Genomic DNA, 19,187 nt, shown 5'->3' with positions numbered 1-19,187 from the left:
AAGCAAGCAGCAGAGTATACCTACAGTACGTCTGTGTTTCGGAGTCCCTTAGTATCTGTTTCTGTATCTGCTCTGAGCGTCTGCTGGCATGTGCATGTGTTCATTCTCATGTGTTAGAAGGAACAACACTCTTTGTTGTAGGGCCTAACATAACATAATGTATTCCTTGTATCTATAGGTGAATGAAAAGAGGGGAAAAAAAGGCTTAAATATCGGGGAAGAAAGCCAAGGTGGTCACCTGGGGGAGCCTTTTACCTTCTTGTCTGTGTGCAGTTGGCATACGTAGCGGGTGAGAAGACCAAAAAAAAAAGTTCACACCGTGATCATACGGTCACAGCGGGTAGCAATAACCTCATTATTATTCCGATGGTAGCCAAACAGTTTCCTGTCAACAGTGCGGTTATTTATTGCACGCTCCATGCCAACCACAGGCCACAAACCCTCTGTCTTTTAACTGCTATAATTGGCTTCATGCTGTTGCAGTGCCAAGACAGATGCACACGCTTTGCTGAACGTACTCCAAAGGATGCTTGCAGATTATAAATAAAATCTGTTTGCACACATAGACCAGCAAGGTTTAATGCAGTAGATACAGTCATACCATGGAAATGTATAATTTCAGCCACTGGACTTACATATTCACAAATATGAAACACATTTCAATAATCAGTGTAATGGGTGGGGGTAGTCATTGTGGGATCAGTGCCCAGTTTGACACTGAGGTGAGACTGATAATAGATCACCTCCTCACCATATCCTATGATGGGAGCTTTCTGGTCACCAAATGTGCTAAATTGACAGTTAATGGCATTTCGGCAAGCCTAGAGATTTCTGGGAACATTCCCAATTGACCCTACAGCATTCAAATGCCAAATGTGTAAAATATGAATTTCTGATGACGACCTGACAGGACAGGGTTATTCCAAATTGTACCACATGATACTGGACATAGCTGAAAGAATGCCAGCAGCAAAATGGGACTGAATGAGTCAGGGAAGAGTAAACATAAAACAATGAAAAAGCAAATGAAACAACAGTTTTCTGAGATTTTTTTAAATTTTATTGACTTTTGGAAATTTTCAGGGAGGACCTAATGCAACAGCTGTAGACATACTTTATGTATCGTGGATGAAGTCTGTCATATGAATTGCTATTGCTTAAGCGCGAGCAAGTAGATGCAGTAACTGCCAAGCTTCTTAGAATAATAATAATAACAAGCAAAAAGTAAAATCACATCTCAAAAAAGGAACAAGAGGTCAAAACTCAAATGCTGGATTCTCTCTTTCACCCCATGTCGGGACATCAGAAGTGATCATATTTCCTACAAAGATGAAAAGATGGGATTAGAAGTGTGCTCACCCTGCCACACCACACCACACTGTATGTGTAAATGTGCGTCACTACAGTAAGTTTCACCTGTTTTCTTAAATTGTTTCATGATCAGCATAGTCAGTCCTATCAGGAGAAGTATCACAACAGCAATTCCCGTCCCTGCGCCAGTGTACAGCAACATGGCAGTCCCTATCGACATACCTGGCGTGGGATCACATAAAGATTTTAATGAAGCTTTAGGGAATTGTTCTCAGTGTATACTTCATGGCCAGCAGAAGTCATTATTTTATGGTGTATGTTGATATTAGTTTGGGTTTTGCCTGTATCACACCACACAGTGTGCAAGAGAAGACTCCTATCTTAGAAAATGATGTCATTTATAAATTACGGGGGAAATAACATTTTAAAGAGAATAAGAGAATAGAAAGAGAATAATTTACCTGTACAGCTGGGCAGGCTGCCATTCCAGATCCCAGTGGCAGAGCAAAGTATCACTGCTGTGCCATTGAGAGTGAATCCATCTTTACAGCTGAAAACGCATTCAGAGCTAAAGCTGAAATTCCCCAGAGGATGAGAGCAATTCATAGACAGGTCTGAGGAGAAGGCACGGATGGCCTTACACTGTACAGCTAAAAAGGACAGCAACTACAATTACATAAGATTGAATGTTATTACATATTCATTAAAATATTGCTATGCACTTACGTTGGCAGGTGGGTGGATCCTGATTCCAGTGACCTGAGGTGTTGCACATCATAGAAGATGTTCCTTTCAGCCAGAAACCTTTATTACATTTAAAGTCACATTGTGAGCCATAACTGAAAGGAGAGTTCAGATGGCTACAGTTCATCCTCCCATGCTGTGGTGATTTGGCCAGCAGGGGGCATTGGCGTGCTGTGGATAACATAAAAACAGTAGAGGCTCAGTACAGCTTCACTTTTGACTTTCCGGGTGGTGTAGAGTTTGAAACTATTTAATGTATGGACACAGATTAAGAAGGACTTTATGTGGATGGCAACCGTATCATGTTTTGGTTTATTACCCTGACAGCCTGGTATTTCTGTGCTCCATGTGCCCGCAGAGGTGCATTCAGTGTCAGGAATCCCAGTTAGCAGAAAGCCGTCCTCACAGGTTGATGTGCACCTAGAGCCAAAACTGAACTCACCATGAGAATGAGAGCAGTCTAAAGTCCCATGAGAAGGAGGAGTGAGAATAGGACACCTTTCAGCTATAAAAGAAAAAAGAAACTCACAGCACATAGAGAGGAACAGAGCAGATTATTAGCTTTTTTTTTTTTTTTTTTAAGAAAAAAGTGTAGCTGTGCAATTTAAATTATGAAAAAAGGAGTTTATCAGTCTGTTTCTGATACACTGGATATTGATACAAAGAGTGTTTTTACCTAAGCAATGGGGAACAGCTCTGTTCCACCTGCCTTGAGGTGTGCACTCTGTGATAGCTGTACCATTTAGCACAAAACCTTCTGCACATGTTGATGTGCACACAGAAGCAAAACTGTACTCTCTGTGGGGATTAGAGCAGACTAAGGACCCATGAGAGGGTGAGTTCAGAGTGGGACACCGTCTGGCTGCAAGAGGAATGAAGACACAGAGGTACCAAGACAAAGAAAAGGCATCATGCCATTTAAACCTTTAAATTAAGCATTTATCTTTGATTGTCTGATCACTTATTATTGATAGAGGGTTTTTTCCTACCCAGACATTGAGGTATGTCAGTACTCCAGTTGCTCATAGCCGTGCACTTGGTGTCAGCTGTCCCATTCAGCACAAATCCTTCATCACACGTTGTCGTGCAACGAGAACCAAAACTGAACTCTCCCTGAGGATCAGAGCAAATTATGGATCCGTGAGCAGGAGAGTTCAGTGTGGGGCATTTCTTAGCTGGTGGGAGAGAACAGACAGGGTAGAAGGTCAGCAATACGTTTTTTAATCAAGTGGTAATTGGACCCTCAGTGAACCTTGAAAGTACAAGTACTCTTTTATTAATTAAACAGTTAAGAAGCATGGATTTAGAATGGTTTTTTTTTTTACCCAAGCAATGTGGGATGTCTGTGCTCCAGTTGCTCATAGCCGTGCACTCAGTGTCAGCAGTCCCATTCAGCACAAAACCCTCATCACAGGTTGTCGTGCAACGAGAACCAAAACTGAACTCTCCATGAGGATCAGAGCAAATTATGGATCCGTGAGCAGGAGAGTTCAGTGTGGGGCATTTCTTAGCTGGTGGGAGAGAACAGACAGGGTAGAAGGTCAGCAATACGTTTTATATGGCTAAAGTGGTAGATGAACACTATGTAAACCTTGAAATTACACATTCTTATGTTAATTAAGATTAAAATGCATGCATTTAGAATGTTTTTTACCCAAGCAATGTGGGATGTCAGTGCTCCAGTTGCTCATAGCCGTGCACTCGGTGTCACCTGTTCCATTTAAGATAAAACCTTCATCACACATTGTCGTGCAACGAGAACCAAAACTGAACTCTCCATGAGGATCAGAGCAAATTATGGATCCGTGAGCAGGAGAGTTCAGTGTGGGGCATTTCTTAGCTGGAGATGAACAAAAGGAAAGATGTACACAAGGTATTAGGTTGATTTAGTTGAAACATTGTTGTAATGTAAACTGAACCATGACATTACAAGCTTTTAGCATGTTCTTTACCCAAGCAAGGTGGAATGTCTGTACTCCACATGCCCATGGAGGTGCACTCAGTGCTGGACGTCCCATTCTGCAGAAAGCCCTCATCACATGTTGATGTGCACCGAGAACCAAAACTGTACTCTCTGTGGGGATTAGAGCAGACTAAGGACCCATGAGAGGGTGAGTTCAGAGTGGGACACCGTCTAGCTGCAAGAGGAATGAAGACACAGAGGTACCAAGACAAAGAAAAGGCATCATGCCATTTAAACCTTTAAATTAAGCATTTATCTTTGATTGTCTGATCACTTATTATTGATAGAGGGTTTTTTCCTACCCAGACATTGAGGTATGTCAGTACTCCAGTTGCTCATAGCCGTGCACTCGGTGTCAGCTGTCCCATTCAGCACAAATCCTTCATCACACGTTGTCGTGCAACGAGAACCAAAACTGAACTCTCCCTGAGGATCAGAGCAAATTATGGATCCGTGAGCAGGAGAGTTCAGTGTGGGGCATTTCTTAGCTGGTGGGAGAGAACAGACAGGGTAGAAGGTCAGCAATATGTTTTATATGGCTAAAGTGGTAGATGAACACTATGTAAACCTTGAAATTACACATTCTTATGTTAATTAAGATTAAAATGCATGCATTTAGAATGTTTTTTACCCAAGCAATGTGGGATGTCTGTGCTCCAGTTGCTCATAGCCGTGCACTCAGTGACAGCAGTCCCATTTAAGATAAAACCTTCATCACACATTGTCGTGCAACGAGAACCAAAACTGAACTCTCCATGAAGATCAGAGCAAATTATGGATCCGTGAGCAGGAGAGTTCAGTGTGGGGCATTTCTTAGCTGGAGATGAACAAAAGGAAAGATGTACACAAGGTATTAGGTTGATTTAGTTGAAACATTGTTGTAATGTAAACTGAACCATGACATTACAAGCTTTTAGCATGTTCTTTACCCAAGCAAGGTGGAATGTCTGTACTCCACATGCCCATGGAGGTGCACTCAGTGCTGGACGTCCCATTCTGCAGAAAGCCCTCATCACATGTTTTTGTGCACTGAGAACCAAAACTGAAGGAACCATTTGGGTCAGAACATGATATGGAGCCATGAGAAGGAGAACTAATTGGAGTACATCTCTTAGCTTAAAGAAAGACAGACATAAGAAGAGGCAGCTTCTTAACCTGTGGTTCACATTCAAAACAGTAAACAAATATATATTTTTTAATTATATAGTATATATATCAGCATTTAGTCATACCCAGGCAAACAGGAAGTGCATGACTCCAGTTACCCTGTGAAGAACATTTTGTCACATTTGTACCAATTAGATCAAATCCTTCTTCACACTGAACAGTGCATATTGAGGTGTAGCTGTGCTTGTTTATAGGGTCTTGGCATTGCAGATAGGCATGAGGTGGAGCCTGAAGACTGTTGCACTGTACCACTAGAAAAGAGGAAACACTGTTCTTTAAACATCAGAGCATGCAATTTTTATTTCTATCCAGAAAGCGTGTGCTGCTTTGTGGTACAGCAGAGTAGTTTGCGACACACCTGTACATGTAGGTGTAGGCTTGCTCCACTGTCCCAAGGTCAGACAGCTGAGTACCTTGTCCCCAGTTAAATAGTAACCCTCCTTGCAGGTGAAGTTACACCATGAGCCATAAGAGAAAGGCTCCACAGGGTCAACGCAGGTCATGTGGCCCATAGCAGGAGAGAAAACTGGGGAGCATTTTCTCACTGGTGAGAGACAGATATCAGTCACACAGAGTTCACATAATGCAGATCAGTGCTCTTATATAAAATGTCAGTTTGAACAACTGTATGTTATGACTGCCCTTTCACAAACATAGCTTAATCATGATGTGGAGGTGTGAAAAATCATGCTGAGATCATTTACGGTCAAAGAAAAAACAAAAAAACAGTTTACTGACCCATAAAAAAAAAATCACAGTGTTGTTTGTCCAGCACAGACTTAAATGAGTGTGAAGTGGAGTGATGACAGGCATGACCTAAAGCTAATCTGCTGCACAGTCCAGATAGGATGTGAAAGTGTACTGAGTGCAGTTATGCAGTAGTATATCTCGAAAGTAAATCTGTAAAAAGGGTTCAAGTATTATACAAGTTCTGTGAAAAGTAAGTGACACTCAAACACACACACAGACACACAAAATGAAAGCTATAATCAGTTTAACTAAAAATAAAAATGAGTAAACTAATTAACCACCATACAGAATGATTTAAATTCAAAGGCAATGACAACTTTACCTGTACATACTGGAACAGTGGCTGTCCATTGGCCAGTGTGGTCACAGATGATCTGGTTCTGCCCAATCAGTTCATAGCCTTCATCACAACTGAACTCACAGGTTGAGTTGTAGCTGAAGGGTGCGATGGGGTGGTTGCAGTTCATGCTACTCGCACTGAAGTTGGTGTATTTCAAATTCGGACACTGTGCAACTATGATAAGCAGTCAAAATATGTTTTGTAACTTTGCCATCTGAAATATCAGTTTTTAAAAACAGCTGGTTTCCTGTTGTCGTACCTTGACACAGAGGAACAGGGTGGTTCCAGAGCCCATTGGCTTGGCAAATCAGTTGAGGCGCGCCTATTAACCGAAATCCAGCTTCACAGAGAAAATGGCAGGAAGAGTTAAAATGATTAGACCCATAGGGATTAGAACAGCGGTGAGAGCCTTGATCTGGATGCGGAAAAGGTTTGCATGTGATCGCTGAAGATAAAACAAATAAAAATATATTATGTAGAAAATTAGTTCATGTCTTTTGCTTAGGTTTGCAAAAATATCTTTAACAATTGTCACTAGGCTAAAACTAAAATACAGAAGTTCCTGAGGAACAAATGAGGGACAAATTAATAACAATCTAACCATAAATGGACTGCTACGGTGAGGTTCTGGACCATGCCATTCAGATATAAAACGGAGACTTAAAGATGGTCAATATTATTCAAAATCAATCAATTGTTATGGGGACTCTTGTGGCTGAGTTGTCTAGTAACTTCATTAAATAAGTCTGAGGTGGTCAGAATGAAATATCAGGCTAATCCCGACTGGTTATTTTAATTTAATAATTGTATATTTGGATTGCATATTGCAATATTCTACAGATCTTATTAGCTTACCCTCTTCACAGTGTAGGCCTCGGAAACCAGGATGGCACTTGCAGATGTGGCTTCCAATGCTTTCCACACAGTCTGCATGAGCACTACAAGACTCATGTTTGCAAGAGGCTGCAAATCACACAAAAAGTGTCAGATGCTGTATTACATTTACTGCCAAAGTTTTCCATCAAACTAAGTGAAAAGTATTCTACCAGTGTAGCAGACAGCTCCTTTCAACTTATTGCAGTTCTCATTGTTCCACTTGGCTGTGTCTCTCGCCCTCTTAATGTATATCTCCACACAGTCCTGACCGGGTATGGTATCTGGCTCTGCTGATGCCCAGTTTTGAGCCTCTTCAGGTACACTCTGACTGGTGTTTACCGAGGTCCACAATCCAGCCACTCTGTGAATCCCTATCCAATAATATTTTGGATTAAATGGTAGCAGATCATTCAGGAAATTAGTCTCCTCTTGGTTCTGAATGGCAACCATATCCGTGAAGTACTTCTGGCACCACTTGCGAGCCTCGTACCAGTTCTGGTTTACACCAGTGCTGTAGTTGTATGTCCATGCCTGCGCACCTCCTCTCCTACTACTCAAGTCTAAAAATGTAACATAAGGACAGTAAGATAAATGTGGACTGGTGAAGAAAAGTGTTTGGTGTGTGTATTAGGCAGGCTTACCTACAGCAAACACAATCAGCGTAGCTATTAGTGCGTTACAATGCGAGTTTTGTCTTACATCAACTGACATCTGAAATACAAAGAAAAACAACTGAGAACTACACATGACTGCTATATGTGAGAATGAGGGTACAGTATCAATTTCTATAGGTACGAATGAACAGCCGTTACGTGTCTTACCTTTTGAGCCGTCTTTAGTTACTAATTCTTGGCATTTAATTTTCACCCTTTCAGTAAATGGCAAAACAGTATTATCTGTCCTCCAGGGACTGAGCCAATGACCAATTTTGTAATATCATTTCTACCACAGCTTCCTTTCAGGAAGGGTTTCACTCAACCACTCACAGCACTCTCCACACATGCATGCACACATCCAAAGATAATTATATATTCACAAAAAGACATGCAGACACAGTCACTAAAACATTATTTTTATTCACATTTACATTTAAAAGCAATTTACAAGAATGCGGCACACATGTCTGAACCATACCATGATGATAAACCATTGAATATACACAATTACATAATTTATAAGTATGCAACATATCAAATGTAACTTTTACAACATATTAGGCAAAAGCCTTAGCTGATTGATATTTAAATCAGCATCCAGTGCATGTTGCAATCTCCTGGTTACTGCTGGTTTGCAGTTAATGTGAGTGAACTGTCTTGGTGTCAAATATATTCTAATTAAGATGTGGGACGTTGTTTACGGTTGTGTATCACAGGGTGGACTTCCTTCTTCGGGCAGCCTGTGCAAGACAGAACAATGTTCTTAGATTTTCCCCCCAAATTCTTTGAATACTAAGTTAGCAAAGGCTGTGAGAAAGGGTGGAGCAGCTTAAGACAAACGTATAATTTCAACACTGACCTTTCTTGGGAAAGTTTCTTTCCTGTGAGAAACAGAGAAATGGATTACTTTTGAGGGGTGTTGCAATAAGATTGCACTGAATCTTTTATTTCTATAGAGAGTAGTTGAGAATGACTGACTTTGTCTGTGTTTTATGCAACAAAAACAGATGCAGCAGAAGGTAGAGAAGGCTCCACATCCAGCTAAAGCCAACAAAGCCTGTTTATAGCCTGAAAAAGAGGGGAAAGCAATTTTTACCATTCAGTTATGCATTATAGCACATCATTCATGTACATGTCAAAACTACTGCTTTCCATCAAAATGATTTAGCATGAGTTACTGGAAGCACAGTTCTTATGGCAAAGAAACTATAAAAACTATACATGAAATGGCCGGCCGCCATATTTAATGTTTAACATTTTACAAACATTTACATAATTTTTTTGAAATTACTTGTACAAGTAGGTCTTGGGCCACTCCAGACTCCGGTCTCTCCACAAGTGACAGCTGGTGAGCCAATCACGAGGAAGCCAGGGTCACACTTAAAATGACAGGTTGTCTTGAATGTCTCATTTCCTCTAGAGCAGTTATGGGATCCATTATAAGTTTGAGGTAGAGGGGGACACTCCACAGCTGAGGGCACAAACAGGTTATACAACATCTTACAGTATGTTATAATACATTTTAAAGCACTGTACTTTATTTTTAATGTGATATTAGAGTTTGGTATTACTACCGCTCTAATCAGCGGTAACAGTAACTTAAAATGCTTCACTGGAAGCACAGCTCTTATGAAAACAAACTACAAAATCAATACAATAAATGGTTGGCCTGTGTATTTTAAGAGGTTTTCAAGAACCTTTAAACTTTTAGATGATTTCATGAAATTACCTGCACAAGTAAGTCTTGGGCCGCTCCAGTCCCCAGTGTCTTCACAAGTGACAAATGCTGAGCCATTTATGAAGAAGCCAGGGTCACACTTTAATCGACAGGTCGTGTTGAATGTTTGATTTCCTCCTGAGCAGCTATAGTATCCGTTATAAGGCTCAGAGAGAGGGGGGCATTCCACAGCTAAGGACACAAACAAGTTACGCAACATCTTGTAATGATTTATAAAACATTTCAAAGCACAAAAATGCTGGTGCATGCACATTTTAATGTTATATAAGAATGTGGATAATGATTTGCTGAAAACAGAATTAGTGTAGCAGTTAAACTAAATCAGTGACACTAAATAGTCAATATTTTTTGAAGTATGTATTTCTATATCTAATTGTACGTAAACTGGGGAACCACTCAGGACAAAACCTGGGTTCCAGTTAAATCGACATGTTGTGTTGAATGTTTGATTTTCTCTTGAGCGGCTTTAGTATCCGTTATCAAGCTGAGGAAATTCCACAGCTGAGGGCACAAACAGGTATGCAGGGCATTATGTAATGTCTTGTAACAGGTTTGTAATATAAAAATAACACATTTTAAAGCATTTATATTGTGTTTTTGTGGTCATACTGATGTAGACTTAATAATAATAATTTCAGTTTTTGAAGAACATGAGTCACTGATATATGTAGAGCATAAAAATTGCGCATATCTAAAAGCGTGTGTGTCGGAATATACAACTCGGTTAGGATTACTTGTTTCCTCCGTGCAAGTATGCCTGCACATTGTTTCACACATTACTAATAACTGTAAATGGCAACTCTTTACGTATTATAATAAATAACACTAAATTGCTCACCTGTTTGGCACCTGTCTCCCTTAAAACCACGTTCACAGAGGCAGGTTGTACTGTTGATGGCCTCCTGGCATCTTCCTCTTTCACAGGATGATTCATTACACTGGGCTTTTAAGAAAAAGCACACCAATATAAGGTCACTTATCTTTATAAAACCTTCACAGCTTTTCTTATTAAAAAAAGATATTAAAAAAATGAGTTTTAAGACAAGATGTTATCCTGAAGATGTTAGAAAAGTTAAACAATGCAAACAAATAATATCTGACATTACTGTAATGGTGCATAGCACATTAAAATAATATATAAACAAAAATACAACAATTTACATCAATAACAAATAAAAATAATATTTAAAACAAATATTATGAACATGTAAAAACTATTCTGAAATCAACATAACACCTTAAAGGAAATCAAACATGCTTTTTCATGAAAATATAAAGTTATAATATAGCAAAAAGAAAAAAAAATCAACATAGCAAAATTAAAAATGTGGTAAAAACTGTACAGGAAATACTATATGACAGGTTTACGTACTTTTAAAACACGCTGCATATTTTAATTTGCTACATTTCTCATCGTTCCACTTCCCTCGATTTTCTCCTGTGTTAGTGTAGATCTCTACACAAAACTCTGTTGCATGGACATTATTTGGTTCATTTGGTGCCCATGAATTGTTACCAATCCACGTGCTGTTATTCCCAATCCAAATCCAGCTTTCATTCATATGATTTCTAGTGATTCCAATCCAGAAATATGGGGAGCTTGTTTTCTGCGGCAGGATGGAGACCAGATAGTCATTCTCCGCTTGGTTTTGGATGACCACCATGTCTGTGAAATATTTCTGGCACCACTCTCTGGCCTGGGTCCAGTTCATTGTCTCATTTGAGCAGTGATACGTCCAGCACAAAGTAGTCTCAGCCAAGCAACTACCTGAAAATGTTCAGAACAGCTTTTAATGTGATAATTAATAAAGTTTTCTGACACGTGTCAGCTGGTGTTTGCCAAGCAGCCACACATTTCACTAGAACTGGAATTAAAACTTACCAAAGATGAGGATTAATGTCCACTTCATCTTCAAAGAGCAATTTACTGTCTGTACAAGGGGAAAAAAGAGTATATTTTCATAAGTACTAATGAATATCACCACGGAGAGTTGCTGAATAAGAAAATTGTGACTTACCCAGAATTAATATTATAATATTGTCCTTTGAACTGTTTGACACAAACTTCTACATAAGTTAAATCTCTGTTTTTTCGGATCAACTCAAACATAAAACAAAAAGCGTTACAGCAGAAAAATGTAAAGTTTGTTAGACGAAACTAAGGACCAGTGTCAGGCTTTTATATGTTCTCATTTGCCATTCAGAGCAACATTATCATACAATAACTGGATGTTTGCTGTTCAGGCTGAATGCATGTAACGAATGATTTACTGAATATTTTAATGACTTTAACAAACCTTTAGGGAAACTCCACCTATTTCTAGTAAAGGTGGTTTCAGGGGCAGATTTTAATGAAGAAAAGGTACACAATGCCACAAGGTGCTTACTCATAGAGGTTGGACTACAGCCTTTGAAACACTTTTTAGTGTTTAAATATGAATTTTTAAGCCTTTCATTTGTTGCTAGAATGAGTGTTTTCTTGTCTGTTTTCAAAAACACATCTTCTCCATATCCTGACATATTGATGTAATGGAAACTCTTTTTAATGGCAGTGTCCTTCGAGACAACTTTAGACTTATGAAAGATGCAAGATGTGAGTTCCTGTCCAACTAAAGTAAAAGAGACTGAATTTTTTTTAAACAATGAACACTGGGAGAGAAAAAAAGAATACCTAGGAATATAATTGTTCCTTCTTTGACTACCGCTCACTTTTATATGTTTATTCTGCTTTGTCATGAACTTTATGATGGAAAGGTTGATGTTTTGGCAAGAGATCTGGGAATTTTTCAAAACACATCCTTCCTCAACCACTGAAAAAAAAAAACAGAAGGTGGTAGAAGGTCATGGCTGAAACTGGGAAAATAGGTTGGTTTATGAGTCAATTTACACACCCCGCTACTACACATCCTGCTTGGCTAAGCATTCCAGTACCAGTGTGGTGACACTGATACAACTGGCTGAACTTTTTTATTAGTCCTCCGTTTATTTTTTCGAATGAATATCAGAACATTTCCAAAAATAGAAAACAGCAGATAAAAAACATCAAATTTGAAGTGTTACAGTAACAAAGTCAAAAAATAGAACGAACACACACACACACACACACACACACACACACACACACACACACACACACACACACACACACATGTCTGGTTTGCTATCCTCGTGGGGACATCCCATTGACATAATGCTTTCCCTAGCCCCTTACCCTAACCCTAACCATTAAAAATGAATGCCTAACCCTAACCCTTACCCTAAACCTAACCATAACCTAATTGTAACCCTGACAGTAAAACCGCATTTTGAGTGTGAAAATTGCTTTCAACCCCGAGGGGACCTGGATTTTGGTCCCCACGGTGCAGAAAGTCCCCACCAGGATAGTAAAAGTCAGATTTTGGTCCCCACCAGGATAGTACGAACCCGTACACACACACACACACACACACACACACACACACACACACACATCACCTTATACTTAGTAAAGTTAAAAAATAATGCTTTTTTAAGAAAATAAATATTACATGAATTCTATATCAAATTATTTGCTGCTATGCACTACAATGACAATTTACACATAATGCGTAAAACCATCTGTAGTTTTCTATTATAGCAAGTTTTTGCTATATTAGGCTGTCAATGCTGTTCTTGGAAAGTCTGTGGAGGAGCCTCTATGTCAGAGTTGCTGTAATAAAAGAGAAAAGAGGAAAGATCAGAAAACCTCAAAAGACACATACATGATTTAAACGAGGTAAATTCTTCTCTAACCTGTTCAAGCTTGTTTGATTTCTTCAGTTTTTTAAAGATCCACATAGCCATAGGCACACCAGATAGGAAGGCAATCCCTCCTGTGGCAACACCAGCAGTAACAGCTGCAACTGGAGCAGGATCTGTGGAAACACAGTGAAATGTGAATAGTGTGAACTTTGAAGTCAGATTAGTAAAAGTGTGAATTTTTGTTTTTCAATTTTATCTGTTGTTTCTTCTTTACCTTGACAGGTGGGTTTCTCTCCAGTCCAGTTGCCATGATGATCACATGTCAGCAGCTCATGTCCTTCTAATGAGTAGTCTTGGTCACAGGTGAAGGAGCACTGAGAGTTGTAAACTGATTCAGTACTGGAGCAACTGATGTGACCGTTTTCAGGAGCCTCAAGCAACAAACATGTAACAGCTGTTGTAAAGGACAGGAAGATCTCACATATTTTAAAAAATTACTTAAAAGTCCCATGACAAGTAAATAGTGTTTGCAATAAATAAATATTGATTTAATTAGGCTTTCAGACCTTTGCATGTAGGTATGATTTTATTCCACTGTCCGTCCTCAGAACACTTGATGGTGTTTGCACCCTGCAGTTCAAAACCTTCTTCACAGCTGAAGCTGCAGGTGGAGTTTGGTCGCAGTTCAGTCACAGATTCACTGCACTGCATGATGAGGGGCGCTTCTCTCTCTGGATTCTGGCAAAGGATGGCTAACACACAAAAATGTGTATTTTATTGAATGTGTCCTCATTATATAGAAGATGGGTGGGTTATAGAGAGGAAGCTATACAAACATTATTAAACGTGAATAATGTGAACCTTTTATATCTCAAATTTGTTGTTTGTTCTATTTAGGTGGGTTTTTTTTTTTTTTTTACCTTGACAGGTGGGTTTCTCTCCAGTCCAGTTGCCATGATGATCACATGTCAGCAGCTCAGGTCCTTCTAATGAGTAGTCTTGGTCACAGGTGAAGGAGCACTGAGAGTTGTAAACTGATTCAGTGCTGGAGCAACTGATGTGACCGTTTTCAGGAGCCTCAAGCAACAAACATGTAACAGCTGTTGTAAAGGACAGGAAGATCTCACATATTTTAAAAAATTACTTAAAAGTCCCATGACAAGTAAATAGTGTTTGCAATAAATAAATATTGATATAATTAGGCTTTCAGACCTTTGCATGTAGGTATGATTTTATTCCACTGTCCGTCCTCAGAACACTTGATGGTGTTTGCTCCCTGCAGTTCAAAACCTTCTTCACAGCTGAAGCTGCAGGTGGAGTTTGGTCGCAGTTCAGTCACAGATTCACTGCACTGCATGATGAGGGGAGCTTCTCTCTCTGGATTCTGGCAAAGGATGGCTGACACAGAAAAATGTGTATTTTATTGAATGTGTCTTCATTATATAGAAGATGGGTGGGTTATAGAGAGGAAGCTATACAAACATTATTATCGCGAATAATGTGAATCTTTTATATCTCAAATTTGTTGTTTGTTTTATTCCGTTTATTTATTTATTTTTACCTTGACAGGTGGGTTTCTCTCCAGTCCAGTTGCCATGATGATCACATGTCAGCAGCTCAGGTCCTTCTAATGAGTAGTCTTGGTCACAGGTGAAGGAGCACTGAGAGTTGTAAACTGACTCAGTGCTGGAGCAACTGATGTGACCGTTTTCAGGAGCCTCAAGCAACGGGCATCGAACAGCTGTTGTAAAGGACAGGAAGGTATAGTGAAAAAAAAGGTCTCACTTTCATGTCATTAAATCACTACTCGTAAGCGTCTAAACATAAAAATGAAGTTGTGAACTACAAGTAATCCAAGTAAAATGGGTTCACATATACCTGTGCAGGTTGGTGATTTGGAGGTCCATTGGCCTGGATGTGTACACTCCATGCTGTGTGCACCTTGCAGCTCATGTCCTTCATCACATGTAAAATTACAAAGCATGCCAAGTGGATGGGGTGTCTCATGACTAAGAAATGAAGACAGAGAAGGGCTGCAGCTTATCTGACCATTTGTTGGGACCTCTGGAGCAGGACATCCTTTTGCTACAAAAGAGAAACAGAAGTAGATCAATAAAATATATCATAGTTAAACAGACTTAAAATAAAAGTGCTACAATGGGTAAACACTGTCTGGCCAGCTGTGTGGTGTACGGCGTTAAGAGGCCAGCATTCAGACTCCAGAGTTTAACGACCCAAGTTCGAGTCTCTGACAGTCCGTCTGCTATAGCGGGGAAGGCCGAGCGAAAGACGAAGCTCCGGGCTACCTCCTTTGGCAGGGATAGCTCAGTAGGTAGAGTGGTCACCCCATGATCGGAAGAAAAACAAGTAATTTCCCCACAGGGATCAATAAAGTATACATTATTAGTAGTAGTAGTAAATATTGATATAATTAGGCTTTCAGACCTTTGCATGTAGGTATGATTTTATTCCACTGTCCGTCCTCAGAACACTTGATGGTGTTTGCTCCCTGCAGTTCAAAACCTTCTTCACAGCTGAAGCTGCAGGTGGAGTTTGGTCGCAGTTCGGTCACAGATTCACTGCACTGCATGATGAGGGGAGCTTCTCTCTCTGGATTCTGGCAAAGGATGGCTAACACACAAAAATGTGTATTTTATTGAATGTGTCCTCATTATATAGAAGATGGGTGGGTTATACCTTTAGTGTTCTCTTACCTTCACAGTGAGGAATCTGCTGATTCCATGTACCTCCTGATGTGCAGGTCACTCTACTGGCTCCCACTAAATGGTAACCTTGGTCACAACTGAAGCTGCAGGTGTTTTTGTAGCTGAACCTCATATCAGCATCTTCTCCACAGCTGACAAAGCCATTTGTCAAGTTTTGCAGAGCAGGGCACTGGACAGCTACAAAAGAGAGAGGCAACAGAAGGAGTTAAATTAAAGCTTTTATTATAATCATCATGCAAATCATCCCCCAAATAACAAAAACTACACAATGATGAAAGGTAAAAACATGTGGCCGTACCAACACAGTATGGCTGGGATGCATTCCAATTTCCTGATGATTCACATTTCAGAGATGGAGATCCAGACAGTACATAACCTTCATCACAGGTAAAAGTACAGGTGGACTGATAGCTGAATGAGCCCAGAGGATCGGAGCATTTCATGGATCCATGTGTAGGCTCTGACATCTTCTCACACTGAATCACTGTAGACAACAGGAGAAAAAAACGCATCAGCCCATGACTCCATCACTGTGTAGAAACTAATAAAATTAACAAAAAGTAGTAGTTATATTAGAATCTATTAGTACTTAAACTCACTTTCACATGTAGGGGGTTTTTCTGACCATTTTCCTAAGGAAGTACAACTCAAAGGTCCTGGCACACTCAGCTTGTATCCTTCCTCACAGGAATACTGACACAAGGAGTCATAGGTGAAGCTGCCATGCTTGTGAGAGCAATTTACATGTCCTTTATCTGGAACAATCACTTCACCTTTGTTACACTGCACAACTAATAACAAAAAAACAACAACACACAGTTGGATATTAAATCCTTTACATGACTTAAAATATGTATTTAAACTACGCTATCAGATTGTTTCTCACCTTGGTCACACTTGTTTCCAAAAAAACCTTCAAAGCAATCACATTTGTGGCTGTTGATGGTTTCAACACACTCTCCATGGAAACAGGAGTCAATCTTACAAGCCGCTGGAAAAAGCAAAGGTACTTCTATAAAGGTTGTTAAATATACTAAAACAATATGTCAGATAAATCATTTTAAACTTTTAGATCAGTAGATTACCTATTAAAGAACAGCAACACAGCAGCAAAAATTTGTTTTTCAAGAATGACTTTTGCTCACCTGTGTAGCACAGAGCAGTCTTTCTTTTAACACATCTCTCGTCATTCCACTTGCCTGGTTCTTTATCCCTTTTAATGTACATCTCCACACAATCCTCATGCATGCCTGTATTTTTGTCACCCTCGTTATTGTTCGGTTCTCCTTTTGCCCAGTTGGTTGCTTCTTTAGTCAGAGGCTTGTTGGTTCCTACCCAGGTCCAGACATTATTAACCCTACGAATCCCAATCCAGTAGTAGCCGTTTTTCTTGGGCAGCCAGCTATTAAGATGCTCAAGCTCCTCCTGGTTCTGGATGGCCACCATGTCTGTGTAGTGCTCCTGGCACCAGCTTCGTGCATCATCCCATGTCATTGGGTTGACCGAGTAGAAGTAAGACCAGGACTCTACACTAGTCCACATGCACAGCACTTAAATAGAGACAGTGACATATAGTAGATGTAAATGGGGAGAAAAGGAGAGATTTTAAAAAAATATATTTTTACTAATTTGTTCTCTAATGAGTGTTTTTAGTATTGGGTGCCTTTGTCTTGTTTTGTATAAATCACTCCTGTATATATTCTTCATCCTGTATAAATTTCTCTTATTTGTTGTTTATTTTTGCTGTCTTACTATTTATATTTTATTTCTGCACACTTGGTGTGGGGCACCCACAATTTCGTCATACATGTACAGTGAACACAGGGCTAGTCTAGTCTATCTGGTTCTAAAACTTTTTAGTGAGACACTCAAGGCTCTTCTGGCTATAAATTTACATACTTGAGCAAATAACGGTGAAGTTGATCCATGAGGCAGAGCTCTTATATCCATGGGTTAGTCCAAAGAAGGAATCCTTTAAAAAATAATTTAAAGGTGCATTAAATTATAACCAAATTAATTTACATTAAAATGAATAACATTTAAATTGATATCCCTTCCACTCACCATTTTAAATGATATGCCTGATAACCTCCAGAAGGCACTTGATTCTCTAGCTTTCAGCCTTAGTATGTGTAGGGATGATTCTCTGCGTTATGCACTGGATTTCCAGGTTTTATACGCTTCTCTAGTGTCATTCAGGAAACCTGGAAGGTTTCCATGGAATCCCCCCCAATACTGCTCCATTTCACAAAAGGCTTTAAAAACATTTCCTGCACAAAAGCATTGGCTGGTCGTTATCAGTACTGAACTCCCAGGTTGAGTTTTAGGGTATGATGGGGCTTACTTGACTCTGCAACAATGCAGCTAATAGGGATCTGCTCCTGATGGGGTGACAAATGGGGTGACTGCACTTCATGCTACTCCCACTGAAATTGTTGTGTTTGTAAGCTAGACACTGTGTAACTATGAAAAACAGTCAAAACTATTTTTTTAAACTTCGACATCTGAAATATTAGTTTTTTAAAATTGGCAGTTTCCTGTTGGCGTACATTAACGTAGAGGAAGAGAATAGCTCCAAGGTCTGCTGGCTTGATAGATGAGTTGGGGTGTGCCCACCAACAGAAAGCCAAAAAGCAGGAAAAGATTAGACCTTTAGACCCAAACAGATAAAAACAGTGGTTAGAGCCTTGATCTGGATGGGGAAAGGTTTGCATGGAATTGCCGAAGATGAAAATAAAAAGAAAATATATTAATTTGAGAAAGAGGTCGGTTCTTTGGTTCAGGTTTATAAAAATATATATACATACACACTACCAGTCAAATGTTTGGACACACCATCTCATTTTAATAGTTTTTCTTTATTTTCACTACTTTCTACATTGCAGATACATACTGAAATCAATATGAAGCAAGATATATAGAATTATGCAGCAAAGAAAAAATCTATAAATAACTCCAAATATGTCTTATATTTTAGATTCCTGAAAGTCTTTGTTGACAGCGCTTCAAACCCTTGGCCTTTTCTCAATGAGCTTCATGATGTAGTGACCTGAAATGGTTTTCACTTCACAGGTGTGCCCTGTCAGGGTTCATTTGTGGAATTTCTCGCCTTCTTAATGGGGTTTGGACCATCAGTTGTCTTGTGCAGAAGTCAGGTTGGTACACAGCTGACAGCTCTATTTGAAAAGTTGGAATT

General features: G+C 39.5%; 1 protein-coding gene across 1 annotated transcript; it reads right to left on the bottom strand.

The window, feature by feature from the left end:
- Positions 1 to 1,067: 1,067 nt before the first annotated feature.
- LOC134621287 (sushi, von Willebrand factor type A, EGF and pentraxin domain-containing protein 1-like) lies at positions 1,068 to 17,533 on the bottom strand. Its single transcript, XM_063467713.1, has 33 exons — positions 17,137 to 17,533; positions 16,878 to 16,982; positions 16,591 to 16,782; positions 16,290 to 16,475; positions 15,980 to 16,168; positions 15,711 to 15,896; positions 15,144 to 15,350; positions 14,827 to 15,006; positions 14,478 to 14,663; positions 14,186 to 14,365; positions 13,832 to 14,017; positions 13,540 to 13,719; positions 13,317 to 13,438; positions 7,793 to 7,862; positions 7,322 to 7,711; positions 7,131 to 7,238; positions 6,535 to 6,720; positions 6,258 to 6,449; positions 5,544 to 5,729; positions 5,251 to 5,436; positions 4,948 to 5,133; positions 4,650 to 4,835; positions 4,321 to 4,506; positions 4,008 to 4,193; positions 3,710 to 3,895; positions 3,381 to 3,566; positions 3,045 to 3,230; positions 2,732 to 2,917; positions 2,375 to 2,560; positions 2,038 to 2,226; positions 1,773 to 1,961; positions 1,417 to 1,533; positions 1,068 to 1,321 (listed from the first exon to the last, which is right to left on the bottom strand). Exons 1-33 carry the CDS (start codon positions 17,531 to 17,533, stop codon positions 1,257 to 1,259), a joined length of 6,048 nt encoding a protein of 2,015 aa, XP_063323783.1. The 3' UTR covers positions 1,068 to 1,256.
- Positions 17,534 to 19,187: the final 1,654 nt, after the last annotated feature.

The sequence above is a fragment of the Pelmatolapia mariae genome, linkage group LG23, assembly GCF_036321145.2.
Source record: "Pelmatolapia mariae isolate MD_Pm_ZW linkage group LG23, Pm_UMD_F_2, whole genome shotgun sequence".
NCBI lineage: Eukaryota > Metazoa > Chordata > Actinopteri > Cichliformes > Cichlidae > Pelmatolapia > Pelmatolapia mariae.
Note: the sequence above shows the minus strand (reverse complement) of the source record. Positions and strands in the feature narration are given on the sequence as shown.

Bases quoted from the DNA above. Each gene is read 5' to 3' on its own strand.
- LOC134621287 (XM_063467713.1), bottom strand. From the start codon at position 17,533: ATGTGGACTAGTGTAGAGTCCTGGTCTTACTTCTACTCGGTCAACCCA. The intron at 15,897-15,979 runs GTAAGAGAACAC...TTTGTGTGTTAG, and splicing joins GCAGATTCCTCACTGTGAAG to CCATCCTTTGCCAGAATCCA. The intron at 15,351-15,710 runs GTCTGAAAGCCT...TCTCTTTTGTAG, and splicing joins AATCATACCTACATGCAAAG to CAAAAGGATGTCCTGCTCCA.